The sequence below is a fragment of the Psammomys obesus genome, unplaced genomic scaffold, assembly GCF_907164565.1.
Source record: "Psammomys obesus unplaced genomic scaffold, mPsaObe1.curated_primary_1811, whole genome shotgun sequence".
Taxonomy (NCBI): domain Eukaryota; kingdom Metazoa; phylum Chordata; class Mammalia; order Rodentia; family Muridae; genus Psammomys; species Psammomys obesus.
Genome location: NW_026587759.1, coordinates 6,493,192 through 6,518,530, shown reverse-complemented (window position 1 = coordinate 6,518,530; position 25,339 = coordinate 6,493,192). Strand labels below are relative to the sequence as shown.

The window sequence follows — 25,339 nt, the reverse complement described above, 5'->3', positions numbered from 1 at the left end:
GGTATTTAATGAAAAGTTGCATGCATGCAATATATCCTAATCAGGCTTTTCCCGTTCTCCAAATCCTTTCAGGTCTTCCCTACCTCCCTCAATTCTACACCCTTTCTCTCCCTTCAGAAACAAAAACAAAAGGGAGAAACACATATAAAAACACAGAAATAGAAACCAAAATATACAAGCAAAAGACTGATACAATAAAAAAAAAGTCCAAACAAAGTATATGAGACAAAAAGTCTGCAAAGATACCATTGTGTTTGAATTGTGTTGGCCAATGGGCCATGGGTATTGGACCCACCCTGCAGTGTGAGAAATACATCCTGTGAGACCCCACTGAAGAAACGAATTTTTCCTTTATCAGTAGATGTCAATTGCAGATAGCTTCTTGGGTAGGCCTAAGGCCTGTGTCCACATTCCCCTCTCAGCCCTGGGACCCTATGTAGCTTGAACCCACTTTGATCCTGTGCGTGCTGCCACCACCTCTGTGAGTTCCTATGTGCATGCGGCCTGTCTGGAAGCCGCTCTTTCTTTGGAGCCATCCATCATCTCGGCTCTTCTCAGTCTTTCTGCCTCCTATAGAAAGAAAATTCTAAGTGACAAGCACCCCACCTTTTTTTGAACCCTTCTTCCACTTGAAATAGAAGTTTTGTAGTAGAATAATTGACTTATGGGTTCTTAACAAAAATATTTTTGTTATTTTTAAAAATTGCCTAATTTACTATTGTTTCTAGTCTTAGTTTCTTTATTCATTTTATTTCTCAGAATTTGTAAATTGATATTATTTAATTTATATTTTATTTATGATCAGAACAGTTGCAGACATATAGTGAATTAGTTACATAATTCTCATTACTCTCCTGCCTTCCCCTCCACTGATTTTTTTTTCTTCCTATGTAGTCTTTGTGTCTTTTTCTGTGTGTGACCCACCGAATTTGCTTAGGTTGCTTGCATTAGCATGGGTGGGAGGTTACATTCTGGAGCATGGGCCACTTTTCATTGACTACACCACTGAAGAATGTGAAGGCCTCTTCTCCAGCAACCATTAACTGCCTATAGTGCAAGGAGGGTTGGGACTTACTCTCCCTCTCTCCCATACCTGATGAAATGTTCATGGCCTAATCTTGTGCACATAATTCCATCATTAGTGGGTTTGTGAGTGCAATCGCTGCTTTGCCATGTCTAGCAGCTTTCTGTGGCATGCCTCCTTATCCTCTGGCTCTTACGATCCTTCTGCCCTGCTCTTCCATGCTGTTCCCTGAGCCTTGAAGGAGGAGGTACGCATGCCGTCTATAGCGCCACAGCATCTACTAGCATTTCTTCTTTCTGTTTTGACCAGTTATGAGTCTCAGGCTGGCTGCTGCAGTTTTAAGAAGCTTCTTGATGAAGGCTGAGAGCAGAACTAACTCATGGGTGTACACATGGGTGTCTAGGGGCAGTTTAACGTGTTCCTTTAGCAAAACAATAGTAACAGTGTCTCCTGCTCAAAGGCCACGCCATAGGCTTGGGAACATGTATACAACACCAGGCATGAGTTCCTTCCTGGGCCTGTGCCTCACATCTAATCAGGAGGCAGCTGGCTGGTCTGGCGTAATCATAGCATTACTTCCCAGTTGGCAGTACTGTGGGACAGCACTGCAGCCAGCAGGGCAGGGCTATGGATAGCTCTTCTCCCCCAGCCTTCTGCCTTGCACCTTCTGCTGTGAAAGCTCGCCTGGCAGCAGGGAGGATTTCCTCTTTCGTGGGAGCTTCATTTCTGTGTTCTGTATCTACAGTGTATGCCTGGTGTTTTCAACACATTTGGACCATCACATGCTGGTGGGCAACCAAAAACAGTGATCATGGGCTGTATAGTTTCGGGTCGTCCCTAGCCAATAACTTGTAGGGAGGTAGCCCACATCTGGTACTGGAATTTTTAAGAACCTATGGCAACTTCAAGGAGGCACATTGTTTACCCATACTGGATATTCAATTCAAATTCTTTTAAAATGTTACATCATTTAATAAACTTACAAAAAGCATATTTCCAATGTTTTGCCTTATGTTCCTGCTTTATTACTCTCTCCCCTACTCCTTGTCCTGTGCACCCCGTATCTCTGCACTCCTAAGTCTTTCTACCTTGTCTCCCTAGCCTGACAATTACATGTGCTTTGTCCTCATTCCCTTCACGTCTCTTCCCTCCCCCACTAGTGGTCCCTCTCTTTCTCTCTGCCTTCTCTTCTAGGCACCACAAGTGAAACAACACACTACTCGGAGAATTTGAACCTAGGGTCCCATGTAGTAGAGAGAATATACAGAATTCATCTTTTTGGCCTAGGCAATCTCACATGGCAATTTTTTTAGCTCTATTTTTCTGCAATTTTTGTAATTCCAGTTTTTGTCAATGAAAAAAATTCAGTTCCCATTATTTATTCCCATTATTATCATTCCCATTATTTATCAGTGATAGCTATCCAGGCAGGTTCTGCTTCCTGGCTACTGTGAAGAGAACAACAGTGAGTGTGGATGAATGAATATTTCTGTAGCATGGTGTGGACAGAGTCTTTGAAGTATCTTCTCAGGAGTAATGTAGCTGGGTCATATGGTAGTGTAACTTTGAGCTTTTTCAAGTAGCTCAACACTGATTTCCACAGTTTCTAAGCCAGCTTACGTGCCCACAGACAGTATATGTGAATTTCTCTTTTCTCATATCTCCACCAGCATTTATAATTTGCTTTCTGTTGTAGGCATTCTTGTTGTAGAAAGATGAAACCTCCAAATCATTTTAATTTGTATTTTCCTTGTGCTTAAGATAGTTATTCTTTGTTTGTGTCTTCGGGAACTCTTAGGTACAGATGTTTTAAAGTAGAGAACTTGTAGCATGTGAATACTTACTGCTATACAAGACTCTATTTGTAATTAAAAGAGAAAAAAATGGTAGAATAGGAACAAAATAGTTAATATCTGAAAAAATTAGAAATAATATTCTAGCTTTAGGCTAAACAATCAAGAAATATAAGGTATTTCCCCAATGTTACTAGTTTTATAAGCTGGGCCCTGGTAATAGATAGAACTTGACAGTTTCTAAAAATCTTTGTCTCTGTCTCTCTTTGTGTGTGTGTGCCACAGTGTGTGTGTGTGTGTAAGTTAGAGGACAATTTCAAGTGTTCAGCCTCACCTTCCGCCTCATTTGAGACAGGACCCCTCCCTCAGCACACATGACTGTCAGCGGCCTGTGCGGTTCTGCGCAGTCTCAGCTCTCTGCCGCCAGTTTTACCTTAGGAGTGTGTGGATTGCAGATCCATGCTTCCGTATCTTTACAAGAGTTCTGAGATCCAAACACAGGTCTCCACACTGGCATAGGAAGTGCCTCACATCCTGAGTCAATTCCCCAGCACGCACTCTTAATCAGTAAACAGAAAGACATATGAACCATGAGCATGTTTGCAACTTGTTCAGATGCCAGAAACTAGCCGCATTTAGCCTGCTTTCTGCCTGTACAAAGTTACACAGCATGTGCCAAGTCATCAGGTGTCCCCAAAGGTGCCGCAATGTTAAACAATACATACAGATCCACACTTCCTAATCACAAAAACCTGTTATTGTTAATGATTTTTGTTCAAGTCAGAACTTTGAAATGTTTCCTACTAAGCATGGGGTGACACAATGGGGAATTTTTATGTTAAAACAGTAGCAAATTAATTGGCTTTTTCCTGAAGCAGCTGGACTCCTGGCGATTTCTTCCCAGCAAGAACCTGAAGCCTCATGTTTACCAGCATTCTTTGGATTACGTTTTTTAAACTTCATGGCATGAGTGGAAGATCCGCTGCACCACAGAGCACATACTTCAGTGTGGGCCGTGTAACAAGCTGTGATCTCGTTTGCTTTCAGTCATGCCTCTGCTTTCCTGAAGTGGCTTCTTGATTTCTTGCTTTTCCCCACTGTTAAATGTTTTAGATAGAAGATAATTTATCTTATGATCTGTGTATCAAAGTACTGCAGCTTAGCAGGAGTATAAAGACAAAGATTTTCATGTGAAGCTGGAGCCAAAGTGTTTTTATGATAACATATAAAATCACAGGCTGGACCGAGTTTTATTTTAATTCATTAAAATGTTTCATATAGACCCTGACGAGTCTGATCATACTTGCTGGTTATAATCATTTTTAACAGCTCATTTTTCTTATCCCTTTCTCCTTGCAGGTTTGATTGAAGAAGTCAGTGATTATGTTTTTAAAGGATTTATTTCTGTTTTAGTTATGAGTATGACCATATGTGGGTTGGTGCCCGTGTGTGCGAGTTCCTGAGAAGCCAGATTCGGGCATCTGATTCCCCGCAGCTACGGGTGGTTGTGAATTGCCTGACGTGGGGCTGGAAACCACCTTGGGTTTTTTTTTCCCAAAGCAGCGTGTGCTCTTCAGCGCTGAACAGCCTCTCCAGCCCACAGTTTATGGTTCTCTTTCCTACCACACAATATTAGTATTGAGTACTGTGGTTTTTTGTGTGTTGGTTGTTAAAAACTTCATGCCATTTAGAAATCTTTGTTTAAAAAGCCATTATCTTTTACACCTGTAATAAAATAGCCTGTGTTTGATTAGATATGTGTTTTGTTTTGTTTTGTTTTGTTTTGTTTTGTTTTGTTTTTGAGGCAGGCTTTCTCTGGGTAGCCTTGGCTGTCCTGGGCTCACTTTGTAGACCACGCTTCCCTCGCACTCCTGGAGATCTGCTTGCTTCTGCCTCCCTGAGTCCTGGGACTATAGGCGTGCTCCACTGCACTGAGCTGCCTAATTTATTTATTTTAGAAGTCATAGATTTTTAAATTTCTAACTTTGAAAGTACTATATACACATTATCTTAAATGTGTTATAGATACAATATGAAAAAAAACCTGTTTTTTTCTTTTCTGCTGTGTTTTGTTTCACTCATCTAAAATATTAAAAGTATAGATGAGGAAACATTACATTATTGTTATATGATGCCTTTCCCTTCTCTTTCCCTCCTCCCTCTCTAATCTTCCTTCCCTCCCTCCCTCGCCTTGTGTTTCATAGGTCACTGCGCCGATAGAAATAACTGTAATTAATGATGCTGAATTTGAACTCGGGGAAACATTTAGCATCTACTTAATGAGTGTGGCTGGTGGCGGCAGACTAGGCGACGATGTAATGGTGACTATTGTCATACCACCGAATGATTCTCCATTTGGAATATTTGGATTTGAAGAGAAGACTGTAAGTTAAAACATCAGAGGGCTGCTTTACCCCAGTTTTCAGTTAAAGATTATCTTTAGTCTCTGTTTCTGCTTTTCATTGCCCTTCACTTGGCGAGAAGCCCATTGCTATAGGCAACATTCCTCAGCTTGTGCACACAATTAGATTTAGCAAGAGCTCATCACACAGGTGATCTCAACAGAGAACAGCAGGTGTGTTTTTGTTGGTTATGGTTGATGAAGGTGTCCTGTCCATCTGTGGCTTCCATTTTCTTCCTGCTTTACTGCCAGAATGCTGTCCTTGTTTAGAGAACTATACTGCGGGTCTCTGGTTGGGTCTTATGGGTTGAGTTGGTGAGATTTAGTGCTACTAATTCATTGTAATAGAGTTTTACCTTCGATTATATTGAGCAAAATATTGGATTATATCCTATGTTCCAAGATCTTGTATTTCTCCATTATCTTTTCCTCATGCTTTTCATTAGCTGTTTTCTTCCAGGATCTGAAAGAGGGAACCCACTTACTACGCACTGAGGTCTTGAGTGGAGACAAAAAGCTTAACCTGAGCATGAAATGTTTATGTAGCTCTCTTAGGTAGCAGTTCCTACAGTAAAAGTAGGAAAATCTCTTACATATAAAAGTAGGAAAATCTCTATTATAACAATTATTGTGTGGTGATGATATATAATTATTATGAATTTATCTCTTAAAGATAAATGTAAGAAGAGATAATCATAAAGATCTTTAGATGATTTATATTTACTCAAAAACTTTTCTGGCTCAGTGTGTCACATTCACTGTCTTGTGTACCGTGTCAGAATAATTCATTCTGGGTAATCTCTAGCAATAAACCAGCTGCCCCTATGCCCTCCTCTTGACTAGTCTGTGGCTGCAAGACTGGAGCTTTACAGCTGTCTACAAGATCTCCGTTTTCAGACACTTGAAAATTTAAATACAGCCCCAAAATTACCTAATGGTTTTGTCAATGTAACTGCAATTTCACAAGAAAATGGAACTTTTAAGAGTACAATTCTGCTATAACCAAGTCAAACATTTTCTACCTGAAGAAAGGAACAAGCAGAGGTCTTTGAGTAGCTTTTTAATAAGCTAACATCTGGGGGACACAAATGTATCATATTCTGAGATAAACATCATTGTCATCTTGTGGTATTTCTAATCACATAATATTTCTTAGAATATTGACATATCCATAATATTTAGTCCATATGAATATGTAATTTAATTTTTCAGATTTGAGCAGGACTAACTGCTCAAATCTTCAATTGGTGAAAACTTATAAAAATACTTTGGTCTGTAACACCATCACACGTGAACTTGGACACTGAAATCTGTGTTTGTAAGTCACTCTTCCTTTTATGGAAAATTAATTTGGATAAAAATAATTTCAGGGTTTAATGTTCAGTTCTTCAGTTGGTGAGGATTTATTGAGTTTGGGCATTAAATTTGTTTAGAAGCTTCTCTCCCTACAGGAACATGAAATATCTTTACCATTAACAAATAATTTGTTTATTCATTTTATCTTAATTGCTGTTATTAACATTAGTACTCCAAACCTAATTTAAGCATGATTAGATAATTAATATAGTAGCCTCAATTTACTATTTGTCTACTCTAAAACTAAAATTAGATACCTAGATCCTATTGGTAACTTTTTTCTTAACAATTACGAGGAATTAATGAGTTGATGTATGAGAACACTCACACCTAGGATTTGCATTAGTAAGTGCAGTTGTTACTTTTACTCTTGGGAGAATTAGTACTAATTGTCCTCTGCCTTTTGTATTTGTTTTCATTGTATTCTGTATTTCTTATCACAAAGTATCTTACTTACCAACATGCATGTGCAGCATATAAAATTGTGCACAGTGACTAACATTAGTTGGTAACAGTTTGGAAGGAAAACTGAAAAACATTGAGAAAAGATTGTTATTATAAGCCCATCGAAAAAGATGCTCCCAGGGCAATCTGTAAGGACACAGACATGTGGATAGCTCCATGCATATCCTCAGCTAAGCATAAAATATACACACAGATTGTCTAAATTGATTCCTTCCTTCTTTGTTATAAAATATTCCTTGTGTCCCAGAAGTGGTGCGAGTAGTACTTGGCGTGGAGTCAAAACACTTGAATTCGATTTTAGACTCATTCTGTCCAAATGCATGGCCATGTATGGTCTTCAGATTTCTAAGAGTTCTATGGGGCTTAAATAAGGAAGTAAGTAAGGAAGAAATAACATAATGAAAGCTTAATAGACACCAGTCAGCTCCAAATCTCTGTTCTTGATTCTAACATAGAGCGTAGTGAACAAAAAGACATAAAAACAAGATTATGTTATGTTTGTCAAGTTTCTGTCTTCAAAATGGAAAGCATGCAGTCACAGTTCAAATCTGTGTAACTGAGGACATAGGTGCCACCTGCGTTTTGCTGACCAGTGTGGGCATGTGTAATTCCCTCATAGCAGATCTTATGCTGTCAGCATAAGAAATGTTGCTGCTAGTAAATTAATATATTGACTCTCCCTTTCCAAGGGGGAAGGTGGCTCAGAAGGGAAGTCAATGGGAGGATCTGAATTCAAATCTCAAGAACCTACATAAAAGTCAAAATGTATAGCAGAAGTGTTTCTAATCCCAGTACTCCTCTGGTATCTGAGGGTTTTGTGGTTGTTTTGTTTGTTTGTTTTTTCCCCCGCTGTGGAGAGATACTACGACAAGAAGTAAACTAATATAAGAAAGCATTTAGTTGAGAGCTTGCTTGTCATTTCAGAGAATGAGTCTATGACCCTCACATTGGGTAGTGTGGGGGCAGGCAGGGAGGGAGAGAGGGGGCTGAGAGAGACTGGGCCTGGCACAGGCTTTTGAAACATCAAAGCCCATCCCTAGTGCCATATCTCCTCTGTCAAGGCCACACCTCCTAATCCTTCTCCAAACATTTCAGCCAACTAGGGACCAGGCATTCAAATCTATGAGCCGACCCCCCCCCCCGCCCCCCGGTGGGGGTGGAGAAGAGGGAAGTAGGAGGTGGAGAATTCCTGGAAGGTTGTTGCTTAGCTAACCTAGTGTATGCTGAAACAAGAAGACAAGGAGACAAGGACCAGTGCTTAATCTTACACTCTGACCACCACCCACACAGAGTGGCACATGTACACCTGCTTTCACACACAGGAATGAACACACACACACACACACACACACACACACACACACACACATTATACACTTGAAAGGTCAAAAGAACTAGACAGAGACCGAGAGAAAGACACGTACAGTAAGAGAAGCACTGTATGCTCAAAACAGGATCATTGATTTGGGCTCTTCCCCCATCCCACTACTCAAAATTGCTTTTTAAGTATTTCCTTTTCTGATACAGTGAAGCAGCTTAATAAAAACTTCAACTTTATATAGATTGTATATTAGCCCTTTGTCAGATGTAGAGATGGGGAAAATCTTTTCCCAGAATGTAGGCTGTTGTTCTGTTCTGTTGATAGTGTCCTATGCTTTATAGACACTTCTCAATTTTGTGAAGTCCCATTTATTAATTGTTGATCTTAGAGCCTGAGCTCTTGGTGTTCTGTTCAGAAAATTGTCTTCTGTACCAATGCATTCAAGACCCTTCCACACTTTCTTTTCTAATAGGTTTGGTGTGTCTGGTTTTATGTTGAGGTCTTTGATCCATTTGGAGTTATATTTTGTGCAGTGTGATTGATATGGATCTATTTGCATTTTCTACATGTAGACATATAGTTAGTCTAGCATCATTTGTTGAAGGTGCTTTTTTATTTTTATTTTTCTGTTGTATGGTTTTGGATTCTTTGTCAAAAATCAAATGGCCATAGGAATGTGGGTTTATTTCTGGGTCTTCAATTTGATTCCATTGATCAACCTGTCTGTTTTTATGTCAATACCATGCAGTTTTTATTACTATTTTCTGTAGTACAGCTTGAAATCAGGGATGGTGATACCTTTGGAAGTTCTTTTATTATACAGGATTGTTTCAGCTATCCTGTTTTGTTTTGTTTTCATATGAAGTTGATAATTGCTCTTTCAAGGTCTGTAAAGAATTTTGTTGGCATTTTGAAAGGAATTGCATTGAATCTATAGGCTGCTTATGGTAAGATGGCCATTTTTACTATGTTAATCCTGTCAATCCATGAGCATGAGACATTTTTCTATCTTCTGGCATCTTCTTCAGTTACTTTCTTCAGAGACTTGAAGTTCTTGTCATACCAGTCTTTCACTTGCTTGCTTAGAGTTACACCAAGATTCTTTATATTATTTGTGGCTATTGTGAAGGGTGTTGTTTCCTTAATTTCTTTCTCAGCCCATTTATCCTTTATATAAAGGAGGGCTACTGATTTTTTTTCTTTTAGTTAATTTGCATCCAGCCACTTTGCTGAAGGTGTTTATCAGCTGCAGGAGTTCTCTGGTAGAATTTTTAGGGTCATCTATGTATACTTTCATATCATTTGTGAATATCGATACTTTGACTTCTTTCTTTTCAATTTGCATTCTCTTGACTCCTTTAGTTGTCTTATTGCTCTAGCTATTACTTCAAGTACTATCTTGAATAGATACAGAAAGAGTGGACAGCCTTGTTTTGTCCTTTGTTCTAATGGAATTGCTTTAAGTTTTCTCCAGTGATGTTGGCTATAGGCTAGCTGTGTTCGTCAAACATTGGGCAAAGCGTAGGGAATCTTGTGGAAACATGGGGGAAGGATAGAAGGATCCAGGGTGGGCTGGAGCTCCACAAGAAGACCAACAGAGCCAAATTACCAAGGCCCCAGAGTGGCTTGCAGAGACTGAACTCTCCAACCAAGGACCATACATGGACTGTACCTAGGCTCTGTACAAAGATGTAGCCAAGATGCAGCTGGGGCTTCTTGTTGGTCCCTAGTAAGGGGAGCAGGGTCTGTCTCCAACATGGACTCTGTTGCCTGCTTTTTTTTTTTTTTTTTTTTGATCGCTCCTCCCTGATGAGGTTGCCTCTCCAGGCCACATAGGGAGGGGAGAGGACACACTCAGTCCTGATGGGACTTGATGAGCTGGATTGGATTCATAGGGAGGCAGGCACTCCCCTTTTCTGAGGAATAGGGGAGGGAGGATATGGGGAAAAGGGAGGGAAGATAGGACTGGAGGAAGAGGAGAGAGGCACTACTATAAGGATGTAAAGTGAATAAATAAATAAATTTAGTAAAAAAAAAACCTTCACCTCACTAAAATTGGTAAATTCTGACCATTCAGAGGCTAGTTTTTACCTGCATTATTTGAGGAGCATATTGCTCTAACAAAGACCCCTAAGTCTATTACAAATGAAGCTGTTACAAACATGGTTGAACAAACGTCCTTGTAGTGTACTTGAACAACTTTTGGATATATGCCTAGGAGTGGTATAGCTGGGTCTTGAGGAAGCACTATTCCTAATTGTCTGAGAAAGTGCCAGATTGATTTCCAAAGTGGTTGTACCAGTTTACATTCCCACCAGCAATGGAGGAGGGTTCCCCTTTCTCCACAACCTCTCCAGCATGTGTTGTCATTGGAATTTTTGATTTTAGCCATTTTGATGGGTGTAGGTGAAATCTCAGGGTGGTTTTGATTTGCATCTCTCTGATGGCTAAGGATATTGAGCGTCTTTTTAAGTGTTTCTCTGCCATTCTGTATTTCTCTATAGAGAATTCTCTGTTTAGCTCCGTACCCCATTTTTAATTGGATTACTTGATTTATTGCTTTTTAACTTCTTTAGTTCTTTATATATTCTGGTTATCAGGCCTCTGTCAGATATAAGGTTGATGAAGATCCTTTCCCAGTCTTTAAGCTGTCATTTTGTTCTGATGACAATGTCTTTTGCTTTACAGAAACTTTTCAGTTTCATGAGGTCCCAATTATTGATTGTTGCTCTTAGAGCCTGTGCTGTTGGTGTTCTGTTCAGAAAGTTGTCTCCTGTGCCAATGAGTTCTAGGCTGTTCCCCACTTTTTCTTCTAACAGATTTAGAGCATCTGGTTTTATGTTGAGGTCTTTGATCCACTTGGACGTGGGCATCTTCTGCAAATTGGAAGAGTGGGTATGGAGGATTGTGGGGAAGTTTGAGTGTCCTGTCAGCTATGATCACTTCTACCAGTGACCTGCTAACAATGCAGACACTTTGCTCCACAAAATTTCAAGACATATTTAAAATACCAAGTGGCCTCATGTATATAAAAGAAAAGAAATAGGTTTGAGAGGTTCTGCTACATGAGAACGTGTTGTGAACAGAATTTTAAATTCAAAACTACAATGACCACAACTAAGATTATTTCTCCCATTTTTAAAAATGTGTTCACCTTACTGGACTTTATTTCTTGCAGGTAATGGTTGATGAATCCCTCTTGTCTGATGACCCTGATTCATATGTGACACTGACAGTTGTCCGGTCCCCAGGAGGAAAAGGACCTGTTCAACTTCAGTGGGCTGTAGAGGAGAAGGCCAAAGGCAACCTCAGTCCTTTGAATGGGACACTTTATTTTGATGAGGTACAGTCAGCCTCTGTGTTCCTGTAAACTTCCTGTTGTTTTGTACAGAGCAGTGTGGTATTACGTATGAATTCACATGCTGGTATTCAATATCTCTGGTAGGTTTTTTTGTTTGTCTTTGTTTTTTAAATACTTGTGCTTTGAGAGGAAATGAAAGGAGACAAAAGGGAAAGAAGAGGAAGGAGAAAGGGTGGGAATCAGATTATATACTTCAGACTCTGCCTCTGTAACCATCCAAAGTGCCTTTCTGTCATAGTCCTCACTTGAGGACGTAAATTAGAGTTTGGAGACGACAGGGACATTTTAATCTTTAGTCCTCCTCTGTCCTATGAGAAGACAGCCACAGTTTCTCCTATGGTGTGCTGATGACACACCTGCCCTTTGGACCATGCTGCTCTTGCCAGATCTCCCTTTTGACTTCAGTTCTTCGTCTCCACTTCACAATCTATGCAGTCATGGGGGTGTGTTCTTGGTGTAAACCTCAAAAGTACTGAGGGATGAAAAGTAAGAGCAATCTTTCCATGCCTCCTGTGAGAACCACTCTTGATAGTTTCTTCTATGTTCTTTTAAGACATATGTACCTTGTTCTTCCACACATGGAATCTGTGCTCCTCAGTCTGTTCCGTAACTTGCTGTTTCATAGTACTGTTTAAATTAAACATTTACTTTTCATGTTAAACAAATCTCTTGCATCAAAAACTTGGGTAAATATACTCTTTTGCTCAGTTTTTGCTGCTAACACTTCCACTCCCACGATCTTTCTGTATCATCATGATTTTTGTAGTTCTGAAATTTCTCATCTGCCCTTCAGCTCAGTCAGTGCTTTATTCTCTTAAATTCTTTCATTCCTGTTTCTACACTGTGACAAATTTCTTAGGTTGCTCGTATTTTATTTACATTTTCTTCAGCATGGTTCTCTTGGAATAACCATGTAACCATGGACTTATTTTCACAAATAAGACTAACTGAAATCTTCCTACCATTTAATGCCTGTGGAACTGGGTAAATTTGTTAATGTTGATGACATTTGATTTCCAAAAGCACAAAATGAGAACAATAGTGCTTAACCAGGGCAAGGTGTGTATTTTAAGCAAACTAACTTTCTGACACTTAGGAAGTACTCATTAAATAGATGATGTTTAAGAAGAGCTAGTGGAAATGGCAGCTTGCTACCTCAATGTTGTGAGGCTCATCTTTACTTCATCGTGTGTTTAAATTTAATAACTGAATCTCCAAAGCACACACATAGTTTATATTGCTGTCTTTCTGAAACAGCCTACAAAGGTGATTCTGAAGCTGTCACTCCATACAGAAAACTTTAAGAAAAACTTTAAGAAAAATATCTTTGCAAACTCTTGATTGAATTAAGGAGGGCTTTTGTTAGGGGCTAAGGGAAAAGTTTTTTAGAAACTTTGTATTTCAGTGAATTTTGAATCTCCAGTAGAATTTTCTGAGCTCATCTCTCCGTGAATCATCCCCGTTACCTCATTCTGCCAGACATTCATTGTCACTGTTTATAACCAGCATTACGAACAACTGACTTGGAGAGAATTCCTTTTCCTCCTCGTCCTGGCTGTTCATTCTACTGAGAGCTCAGGGTTCAGGGACACCAACAGTTCCCTTGCACGTTTGCTAGGAAGGAAGAGGCCGTGTGAGTAGATTGTTATGATTCACTGAAGAGTCGTTAACGCTCCTGTCTTCTCGTGTGCACCTACTCACTAAAATGTATTTGTGTCCCTTTTTATGTGTATCCCTCAGTCAACATGCCTGATGCTTTCACACTCATTTGCTGACATAGGAAGACCGGGAGAAAATTCAGTTTTCATATTTTGCACATTTCCTGCTGTGGGAAGATATAGAACTGACTTGTTTTTATCTCAGAAAGCAAACAAATGTCCTTATAATACATTCTGTTTGAAGTCAGTTTTCCTCATTTGTATATTGGGATTTCACTGTTTAAAATGATTTCCAGTGTAGTGTTGAAATCAGCTGTGATGTTACTCAAGCAGCAAATGCATGTGTGTTAGATAAACTCACTCAGGTACAAGTTATGGTTCCTATTAACACAAACACACGCTACAACTTTAGTTTGGAATAATAATTGTTATGTCTAGAAACAAACAAAAACTCTGCCAAAGTTGATTTAAGGTTGCAAAAGTCTGAGTATACATAATGAAGCACAAGAATATTTGTGGCAGCATTTATTAAAATATTAAACAACCAATTAGATGAACATAAATTGTAAATACAAACAGTGGAATATCCGTAACAACCAGAGGACTGCTTGACTCTACACAGGAAAGCATCGATGGAAGAATATACGGAAGGATCTTTAGAAGCAGGGAGTGCATCTCACAGGACGGGGGGTGGGGGGGTGGGGGGGTGGCGGTTTAGAAAAGTGGGATGTTGGACCCTGCTGTTAAGATTGAAGTCTGGCATGGCCTGAAGCTGCTGAGCTGCAGACTTCCTTCCTCAGCTGGTTCCCTCCTCTTCCCCAGATCCTGTAAGGAGTGTCACAGCCCTCAGGGGGTTTCGGGCCCAGCCCTTGCCTATAGCTTCTTATAGAGAAGCTACGAGATGGCCTCTCTGCATGTAGTCCACTGTGTCTTGTGTGCATCAGCTCCACAGCCTTGGTCTCTTTGCAATGTGAACAAGTAACTCTACAAGTTTGGATTTCAGTGATGGATGCTTTTCAATGAATTTAAGAGTTGTGGATTTTTTTCACTCTTACATTCAAGAAACTAAAATGGAATTTGTAGTCAGAGCTAGTTTTTACAATGTAATTCTTTCTGAATATAATTCATAATTCTAGGTGGCAAAACTGGCATCAAAAAAAGCTCATGCTCATAAATCTTATTTTTCTAATGAGAACATTCAAAGTTTGACTTTTGTTGGTCTGAAAAATGTTTTCCTCTTGTTTAAATGTAGAATGAATCCCAGAAGACTGTTACATTGCACACATTTCAAAACAGCACAGTCGGGGAGGACAGACACTTCACCATTGAGCTGACAGCAGCTGACGAGGTAGAAATATCTCCAGCGAAAGGTAAGAGAAACTTGCATAGTCTTTGAAATTAAGTGCATTCAAAATAAGTAGTTGAAAAGATAGGCAATGCTAGGTGTTACAATTTTTTAAAATGTGCTTCAATGTAAATGCACATTTTTATCTATACACTAAGCAAAGTTTTAAAAATTAAAATTATGATGCAATACAATAAATTATAAGTATTATATTATAAAAATATAATATAATTGTATAGAAATACAATACATTACTTGTAGTTTATATCATATAGATGAAAGATCAGATACTGCTGTTTTTTTAAAGCTTTAAAATAAAGCTGTTCATTAAAGTTATGCTTATAAGATAAAATATGAGACCTAAATGATTAAACAATAGTGAGATGCTCACTATCACAATCAAGATTAATTAATTTTTAATTAAAAATTGTTACTTAAATCTTTATTGGGTCTGTGTATGTTCCTGTGGTGACATGCATGTGAGTGCAGGTGACTGCGCACCATGGGAACTGATGCTCTCCGGAACTGCAGTTACCTTGAGTCATGAGCTGCCCTAGACGGTTATGAGCTGTGAACTGAACTCAGTTCCCTGTAAGAGTACGATGTGCTCTTAAATGCTGAGCCATCTTTTCAGCCCCAAAAAATTATTTTTAAAATGATTTATTGAATTTAGTTTGTGTGTGTGTATGTGAGTGTGTGTTTGTGTGTGTGTATGTGTGTGTGTACAAGCAGGGAAGCCAGCAGAGGGCATGGATCCCTTTGAGAGGGAGTTTACAGCATTTATGAGCTGCTTGTTATGGATGCTGGGACAGAAACTTGGCTGTTTGCAAGGGCTCTAAGCACTCTTAACTTCTAGACCATCTCTCCAGTTCCAAGAATTCTTAATTACATAGATAATCGCTGTGTTTTGAAATTGGACTTCATAGCAATATGCTCAATATAATCCCATTTTATGTTATTATATTTTATGAATTTAGAATTATTACTTGAAATGCTTACAGTGATGCCTGATTGCCTATAATTTCTGTGTATTTATATCAATCATATATTGCATAATTTTAAAATTTAACACATGAAATATAATTATTATAGCCTAAGTCAACATGCTTTTATCTAAAATTAATCACTTCGATATTTCAATATTTCATACAAATGTCCCAATTTTTAGACATATATAGGATAGACAGGTATTATGATTTCACTGAGAGTAATAAAAACAACAAAAACAATGAGAAAATTTTAAAACTGAGGGTTGCTTATTGTTACACTGCCGTTTATAACACTGAAGGGGATGGCGAGGCCAGGAGTGTTCCCAGAAGTGTACGCACTTCAGAGGTGGCTGGTTACCCTTCCTGTATGTTCATCCATAGAGTGTTCTGACTAACCTGTGAAACAGCCATACGAAGGCACCATCTTCTTCAGACCTTTTAACATAGGTCAGCGATAGCACACTAAAATGATGGGGTTGATGTGTACACAAATAAGACTATGTTTCTTTTCCCACACAAACCCTTACTGTATCTCTGCCTCTCGGTAGCACACTTGGAGATGATGCAGCACTCTTAGTGTCATTAAGCTGTGGCCAGGGAGGCACATGTGTAATACTCCATCTATGTTTTTTTTTTTTAATTTTTTCTATAAAATGGTAATGTGTGCTTTTGGATACAGTCTTCGTTAGATTCCTGCTAAGTTGTAGAATGTAGTCTCTTATTACTAGGTAGTTTTCATTAATGTTTTAATAATAATAACTAGCCAGTTTTATGACTAGTGTCAGGAAAATGAAAATTAAGAAAGGTGCCCTCAAGAATTCTTGCTCTTGCCACGGAGGCCACCGGAGGTAAGAGGAATACTGCAGGGGTGAGGCCATGCGTGTGACACAGGGGAGAGCGTGTGCTGTGCTGTGAGAATGGTGTTTGCCAGGCTTTTCCTGCTCTCTTCGCGAGGAGGTCTATGGAGGAAGGTCGCCGTCAGCGCCAGGGCCAGGGCCTCTCTCCTCCTGCTGAAAGGCGAGCAACAGCGCCTACCTGCCGTTAGTGCATCTTCGTCTCGTTGATTAGTGTGCCTGTGCATTAACGGGTGGGCCTCAAAATGCGCTCTCATCTTAAACGTAGGTAGTGCATCGATAATCATTCGAGGAGATAAGGCCACATCAGAAGTTGGGATTGCATCATCATCTAGGCACATCATTATTGGGGAACCCTCAGCAACATATAATGGCACGGCCATCATCAGGTGAGGATTTTATGATTTTTTTTTTAAATTTAAATAGCAGTGGTTCTCAACCTGTGGGTCAGGACCCCTTTGGGGGTCGTATATCAAATATCATCTGTATCAGATATTTACACTGCAATTCATAACAGTGACAAAATTACAGTTACGAAATAGCAACACCAAGCATGAGGGTAGTACTAGAGGGGCACAGCATTAGGAAGGCTGGGAACCTCGGGCCTAGACCATCATTCTCAAGCCTCCGTAGTACTCACCACCACGTTACATATTGGTAAGCGTTGGGTGGAAACTAGAACAAGACAGGAAGAACTGACAGCTGTGCCCTGAGCCGTCTTGACGCCAGATCACAGGCAGCCCGTGTACTCAGAGATGCGTGGCATCGCCTAGAGCAACACGCATGCTGGTAAAGCTGGACAGCCCCAGTCTGCCACGGCACACACAACGGGTGACTTTCTCTAAGGACCTGACTCTGTGGGTTCTCAGATCAGGCCCTGCCACACAGCTAAACCAGCATGGCTGTGGGCAAGTTTGGCTCGCCACATTTTCTAACGAGGATTGAAGCAGCAGCCACCGCTCAAGTAGCTGGGTTTGACTCAGCTACCTGAGGTCTGTACCTGGCACATCCGCTCCTCCTCCTTTCCCACCAGTGTGCTCAACTGTGGACCGCCATGTTCTGTTCTGCAGAAGATCTGTTAGGCTACTCACATTGTATGTGAATGTTAAATAAGACCCAGAAATACTTCTATTCCTTTAAACCATCAGGTTTAGTGTTCATTTTTTGTCGGTGTCTTTGTCAAGGTAGATATACGCTAGCATAGGAATGCTACCGTACTACCTTGGAATTTGAGGACTCTTGCCTGATTTACAGTTGTTTGGTAAGGTTATTTAAAGTCATAATGTTCTTGGAATAAGTGAAAATTGGCTGAAAGGCACAGCAAATGTTTAGGAAAGATTAATTAATTAAGACAATTAATTAAAAATATACTAAATCTATATCCATGGACTGTTGTAGCCTTGTTCGTGGCCCAGGGGTTTCGGGGGAGATCGCAGTGTCCTGGAAAATATTTCCTCCTTCTGTGGGGGAGTTTGTTGAAACATCAGGACAACTGACAATGCAAGATGGACAGTCTGAGGCCACTGTAGTGATTCAGGTACTAATGAGGCTGCCTGCTGTTAGCCCTTGCGTGTGTATACACACGTGTGTGTGCATATAGATATGTGTGCATACATGTGTGTCTGTGCTTGCGCATATGTGTGTGTGTAAGTATGTATGTATGTGTGTGCATCTGTGTACACGTGTGTGTGTGTGTGTGTGTGTGTGTGTGTGTGTAATTGAAGGGTGGTTCCAGAACCCATGATTATTTCTGTGGGTAAGAGAAAATGCCCCCTTTAACCGTCTGCAGGCTTTGGATGATGACAGCCCTGAGGAGAAGTGTTCTTATGGCTTTCAGCTCACTGGAATCAGTGAGGGGGGAGTGCTCAGTGAAGCCAGTGTCGCCGCCGGCATCACCATGGTGGCCAGTGACGCTCCCTACGGCCGGTTCTCATTTTCGCACGAGCAGCTTCACGTTTCAGAAGCGGCACAAAGGGTATGGTGTGGACTGTTGCAGCTCTTCTGTCGTTTTTGTTTCTGGTATGGGAAGCGGTCCTTTTCTAAACCCCCCCCCCCCATGTATTAATTTCTTCCTATTATTGTTACAATGTAATTTCTGTAATTTCATAGAGTTAAATTTAATTCCAACCTAATCCCGGGACATAGAATAATTAGAAATGATTTATGCGGTGGATTAAACATGCAAATTAAACTGATAAGCAATTCTCTCCTAGGTTAATGTCACAGTTGTCCGCTCAGGTGGCTCTTTTGGACGTGTGCGAGTCTGGTTTGAGTCTGGTAGCAGGACGGCAGAGGCAGGCTGGGACTTCATCCCTACCTCAGGGGAGCTCCTCTTTGAAGCCAGAGAGAGGGCGAAAAGCCTACATGTCGAAATCCTTGATGACAACCTTCCTGAAGGCCCTGAGGAATTCGCTCTTGCCATTACAAAAGTGGAGCTCCAGGGAAGGTAAAGGCCAGAACAGGAAGGGCTGTGAGGAGAAAGAAATGGGAGACAGAGGTTCAGGACTCAGTGAAGAAGCTGACAGACTACTCCTTTCATAGTTTTCTAAACTTTCTCTCCCTTGTTGCCTGTGGAGAGAACATGGGTTTATCATACGGAATGATCCAGCAAAGCCAGGGAATTGCTGGTGATGTGTTATCTCCCAGGTCCTTGTGGAGTTTGGCTGGCTGCTTTCTAAGTCAGCAGGGGTGGCAAGAATTACTTCCCCCCTTTTAGGACCCCTGAAAGAGAGAGTGGGAGGCAGCTCTCCGTGGTATTGGTCTGTCTTCTCTGGGTAAATGAGAGAGACTCTTGCCTTTTGGCAGCATTTCTTTGCTTTGCTTTTTTTCCTTTGTTTTTTTGAGACTGCTTATCCGTGTAGCCTTGGCTGTTCTGGACTCACTCTGTAGACCAGGCTGGCCTCAAACTCACATGCCTCTGCCTCCCTGAGGGCTGGGATTAAAGGCATGTGCCACCGTACTCAGATTACCCAGTAGCAGTTTAAACTGGGAGGAAAAATGAATGGTAGTTACCAAACTGGTGTGGCATGGTTTCAATGAAGAATCAACATTCATCATGCTGAGGCTTATTTCTTCCCCGGAGCTGGCTTGATTGGCAGAGTAGGGGTTCATTGTGCAGTTCACATACCATGCTTCAAATTTGTCCCAACTCAGTATTCCACTCAGAAACACAGGTACAGTAATCATTGTCTTACCCGAGAGAGGCAAAAATGTATTTTGAGAGAGGCAAAAATGTATTTTGAATTCACATAAACATTAAATCTTTCTTCTTCGAGGAAGGAATCAGAATCTGAGAGTGGGAATTAGGCTCTTCCCATTGCTCAGTCTTCCTTAAGTGAAGGCGGTTTGGAAAAAGTAGCTCTCGACCTGTGGCAACAGGTCTATGGTTTTGATTAATCAGGACAGGGATCATCTGCCTTGTTGACTATTCTTCCAAAGGTAAATTTCCATGTGAGTTCTGGTTAACGGTTTTTGCTTGCAAATAATTACCAGCTTCATTTGATATGAAAAGGAAGCATTGGAATGCAGCCTGTTCCCTGCTTTTCCTCTTGGCTAGAGACATGTTGCTTTGGAAGGGCTTGTGGTACCCAACCTGTCTCAGGATGCTGATGAGGGCAGCTGCTCTGCCCATTTAACATTTCAACCCTCAGTTCTCTGCCTTTGCCTCACAAGTAAGGTACTTAGCAGTTTTCACCCTTCAGTACAAGGCAGCATGTGAACCCCAATTGCAAAGAACTTAGGAATTGAAGGAAGGTTTGAAGTTGTGTAGGAACTTCTGAAATTTCTTTTACTTTAGGAATTGAAATGCTGTATAGGTGACTGCAGAAATACGTTGTTATATAAGTAAATTAACTGATATTGTTCATAATTAAATTAGGTTCCTTTGTGGTCATTATTTGTATTTTGTCCATACTTATAATTTTGTTTCATATAACTAACCATAAATACTTGGGAGATTATATACACACATATGGAACATTACTTTACACAAGACAGCCTTCATATTGGCATTATTTAAGACCATTACGGGACTGGGGTAGAGCATTTGCCAGGTGTGCTTGAAACCGTGGGCTCACAACATCATCTGTGTAATAGAACCAAGGTATGGGAGCCAAAAAGACATTTATGCTCATGCTAAACATGTGCACATTTGTTATTTCATTGTATTGTGTTTTAATCTTTATTTCCTGTGACTTTGCAAGAGGGTATGATTTTACCATCCGAGAGAATGGACTTCAGATAGATCAACCTCCTGAAATTGGAAACATATCCATTGTTCGGATCATAATAATGAAAAACGATAATGCAGAGGGCATCATTGAATTTGATCCAAAGTACACTGCCATCTCAGGTAAGCTTAGTCGGCTTCTGCTGGTGTCACATTTTCTGAATTACGAAGGAATCTGAATTCTTATATGCAATTTTTTTTTTGTTTGATCACAAAAACAACTCTCCATTTGTATGTCTACATTTTAAAAGTACTTTTTGTTACTCTTAGTTAGCCTTGAACCTCTCTGTATTTTGCAAAGTCAAGTGATTACTCAGCTTGGAAAAAAAATTATGTTTTACTTTAAGGACTATTAAAATGTCTTTTTAAGGCATTGATAAGGGGCTGGAGAGATAGTATTAGGCCCAGGGGGACCCTAACTTCTAAGGCGGGATGAAGAGAAGTCAGGAGGCCAGGAGGCTGGATCGATACAATTTACAAGAGGTTTATCATCGTTCGATGTGGCTCTCCCCCCGCCCCCCAAACCAGAGAGGAACAGCCAGGAGAGACAGAAGGCTGAGGTTTTTAAAGGAAGGAGCGCGGGAATCTCGGAGGTTGCAAGCTCGGCCACACTGGATTGGGTAGAACAGCCGACTTTTAAAATGATTGGTTCATTTTAGGTGCCAAGTCCATCTGGTCCCGCCCTGATGTGGGTGGGGGAGCTGTGGCGTCTGGACCTCCTCCACAGTGGGGAGGAGACCTTTCGCATTCTTTGCAACAGGGTGGGGTCGTGTTTCAATCTACCCGCTCCACCTGCTTTCTGGAAAGGTGCTGGGAGAATTTAGTTTAACATAGGGTATGGAATTTATAAAGAAACCTGTAAAGCTAGCCTGTTCCTTTGATTGGCACAGTGGTTAAGGTGCTTACTGCTTGGTGCTGGCTCAATCACTGAGATAAAACAGCTGGGCAAGAAGCAGTTTGAGGAGGAAAGGGTTGATTCCACCTTGTAGCTTGTAGTCTGGAATGCGGAAGTCTGAGCAAGAACTCACAGCAGGACTTGGAGACAGGAACTGATCCAGCTGCCCTGGAGGAATGCTGCTTCCTGGCTTGCTCCTTCGCGCTTGCTCAGGTTGCTTTCTTACACCATCTAGAACCACCAGCCCAGAGCAGACAGCACTCACAACAGTTGGGACCCTCATACATATATCATTAATCAAGACAATAGCCCACAGATTTGCTAAAGGCCAATCTTATGAAGCTATCTTCTCAGTTAAGACTCTCTCTTCCCAGAGAAAATGTCTAGGTTGTGTCAAGTCAACAAAAACCAAACAGCACAATGCTCTTGCAAAAGATGAATTTGGTTTAACCACATTTACACCTCTCTGCTCACAACTGCCTGTATTTCAGCTGCTCCAGGGGATCTGATGCCCTCTTCTGGCTTCTGGGGAACTTGCACGTTCAAAGACATACACCTGAATAAAAATTAAACAACTCTAAAATGTTTTAAAAGAAAATACTTCAATTTATGTACATTTCATTTTTATATGACCATATCTCAGGGCCTATTTACGCTGTAGAGAATAATCAGCACTGAAATGAACATTTTACTGTGTTGTTGCTGCAGATAATGTCTGGGTCCTTGATCTTGTCTTCAGCTCCTCTCAGGTTTGCCTAGTGCCACCAGAACACAGAATACATGGCTACATTCCATTCTAAGCAGAAAGAAATGATTACCTTTCTAGGAGTTGGTTTTATCCAAAGGTAGAATATAAGTACAATTTAAAAATAAACATATTACCTTGTTTATGCAAATTAATAACTTACTGCCTTCATTGCTTCTACCCAGACTCCTTGTCTAGCTATCTTGAAAGTTTGGCAGAATCACCTTCTGCACATCTCCTAAGGACTTTTTGGATAAGCTATGGCTTATTAATAAGCTATCTTGTTAATTTCAGCCTACTACTAGTGAAGTGATGCTGCATTTTTGCATCAAGAAACAAATAGGATTTTTTTTTTCCAGTTTCCTCATTTCTCATTAATTCATTATTCTGGGAGAAAGTTTTGGTAATTAACACTTTTTTAACTTAAAATTTTGAATTTTTAAATTTAAATCAAAGACTGATGTTGATATTTTCTGATATATTTTCTAGGACCAGAAAATACAATAGTTTGTGTGCGTAGATTTAAAAATGTTCATATGAGTGCTATTGAGATATCCAAGTGCAGTTACCGCCAACCTGACAAGCTGGAATCGACCCTGGGAACCTGCTGGGGAGAGGAGGCTGACTCCAGCAGGTCGTTTCCGAGCACCGCACATAAGCCCTGTGCGCACGAGCACGCACTCACGTTATACGTGGAACATATTGTGTGGTAGGAATACTCTAAGGCCCCTACAAGTACCATTTGTATTTCAGCTAAATGTACAAAAGCAATCCAGACTATTTCCATTTTTGCACACACTGAGTGTTTTTCTCCCCCTGTCTTAGGCGGGGCTCTCTTATTTGCATGGCGTGAGGAGGAAGAACGCTGTCCAAATGACTGCACAAGCTGTTTATGTTTTAAAAAGTCAGTCACTCTAGATCTCAGCATCAGGCAAACTGTTCTTTGTAAAAAGATGAGAGCTACAAAACTTTCACTATTTTTTAAGGTGATAAGTGAACTGTGAAAACTAGGAGAGTGTGCCCTGGACCGTTGCTTTTAATTGCCTGGTCCGTTGCTTTCCCCAGTAACCTGGCTAATTCCACTTTCCTGTCACAGTGGAGGAAGATGCCGGCGTGATCGCCATTCCGGTGCTGAGGCTTCGGGGAGCTCTCGGCCGCGTGTCAGCCGAGTTCAGCTCTCGGGGCTCCCCTGCCGGGCCAGGAGGCTTCGTACTGCAAGGCAGCTCGCTCACCTTTCAACATGGGCAGAACCTGAGCTTTATAAACGTCTCCATCGTCGACGGCAGTGCAAGGTTGGTGGGAGGAAAGCGTGGGCATTCGTAAAGCCTGGGCACCGGGGCCTGGCTTTGCTCGTGTCTTTCCCTGACAGTTCAGGTTCCTGCTGAGAAGCATCACTCGAGAGAGCCTGGGAAGGCCCAGGAAGGGGGATGTCACGGAGCTTGTGCACCTCATTTTGTCTCAGACAGAGGAAGTAATTTCTGTTCCCTTCACGGTCCAGTCCACCTTCTGCAGTTGAACGGAAGAAGTCTAATGATTGGGTTGTGAAAGCTTCCCGTGGAGTGTGCTCTTTGCCGAGCGCCCTCCCCCGGGTGTGCCTGCTGCGCCTTGAATATGTATGGCCAATTTGGAAAATGACTAGCTATTTGGATTTTACAAGCATTTTAATATGTTTAGACTCACAGATTGCTCCTTCTTGCCATGCAGTGAATTTGAGGAGCAGTTTGAAATTCTGCTCACCGGCGTTACTGGTGGCGCGATCCTTGGGCGCCACCTAGTGAGCAAAATCACAATTGCCAAAAGTGACTCTTCGTTTGGCGTCATAAGATTTCTCAACCAAAGCAAAATTTCTATTCCTAACCCCAACTCCACAATTGTTATACACTTGTTCCTGGAGCGGACTGGAGGACTCTTGGGAGAGATGCAGGTAGAGTTTTTCTTCCTGTGATGTTAAAAGTAATTTTGATGTATTATAAATAATGTTGGAGTTTCTTATTCCCCAGGCGTGCTTGCCTATCTACCTACCTACCTACCTACCTACCTACCTACCTACCTACCTACCCATTTACAGTATTTACTACTAATTGCTTTGTAAGTGTTAAATAGCTTCTGAGCCTGATTAATTCTGTAGAAATGTATAAGCCATGTCCTGTTTTCAGGAAACTAAGCAGCAAATTAAGACGTGAATGGATGAGTCTGGTAAAAACCAGTTCAGCAGGTAGAAAGCACGTTCGGAAATAGTGTGATCACTGTCTTCACCATAAGCTTGAGCGGCAGCAAACCAGTAAAAAGAACAAAGTGTCATTCCTACAAACTCTCCTAGTAGCTTTGGGATACACACTTGGGCGACCTGGTTCCGCTGTGATGTGATGAGTTGGGAAGAAGGAACACTGGCTCCTGTAGAGGAATAAACCTGACCTGTGGGCAGGAGAGCCTATGTGGTCGGGGCTTAAAACTGACAAATAACAACACAAGAGGGTCTGAGTGCCCACAGGTCACTGATCACCGAGGCCCTAGGACTAATCTAGAACAAGTCAAGATGTTATCATCAGAGCAAAGAGCTGGCATTAAGGGAGACTTAGCCAGAGAATATATCGCCCTCTTTTCACTTACCTGCTCACCTCTGGCTGCATGTGAAAGATGGATTGTCAAGAAGGCAGGAGAGCAGTGCACAGGCAGGAAGGATAGCTGGGAGGCTGCTGTCTTTTGCATGGTTATGAGTGATGGCGATAGAGGTGACAGATATGGAGTCTGTTGGGGTAAGTGTGGAAGCTGAAGAAGAGAGAAATTGCAGATAGCTCCTAGAAGCAGCTGGCGTGTGGCCCCAGCCTCGTGAATAACTGGGTAGACAGTTAAGAATTCTGATTTGACCGTGTTAACTTGAGACCTGCTAGACAGCCCATGGAG

General features: G+C 41.0%; 1 protein-coding gene across 1 annotated transcript in view; it reads left to right on the top strand.

Moving 5' to 3' along the window:
- Adgrv1 (adhesion G protein-coupled receptor V1) overlaps window positions 1–25,339 on the top strand; it is a 520,333-nt gene that overhangs the window by 131,266 nt on the left and 363,728 nt on the right. Inside the window, exons 56-65 of the mRNA XM_055604066.1 lie at window positions 5,022–5,201; window positions 11,539–11,703; window positions 14,632–14,749; window positions 16,836–16,956; window positions 17,966–18,104; window positions 18,357–18,542; window positions 18,781–19,013; window positions 20,770–20,918; window positions 23,532–23,727; window positions 24,140–24,359. Coding sequence (XP_055460041.1) covers window positions 5,022–5,201; window positions 11,539–11,703; window positions 14,632–14,749; window positions 16,836–16,956; window positions 17,966–18,104; window positions 18,357–18,542; window positions 18,781–19,013; window positions 20,770–20,918; window positions 23,532–23,727; window positions 24,140–24,359 — 1,707 coding nt within the window. The remainder of the gene's footprint in view (window positions 1–5,021; window positions 5,202–11,538; window positions 11,704–14,631; window positions 14,750–16,835; window positions 16,957–17,965; window positions 18,105–18,356; window positions 18,543–18,780; window positions 19,014–20,769; window positions 20,919–23,531; window positions 23,728–24,139; window positions 24,360–25,339) is intronic.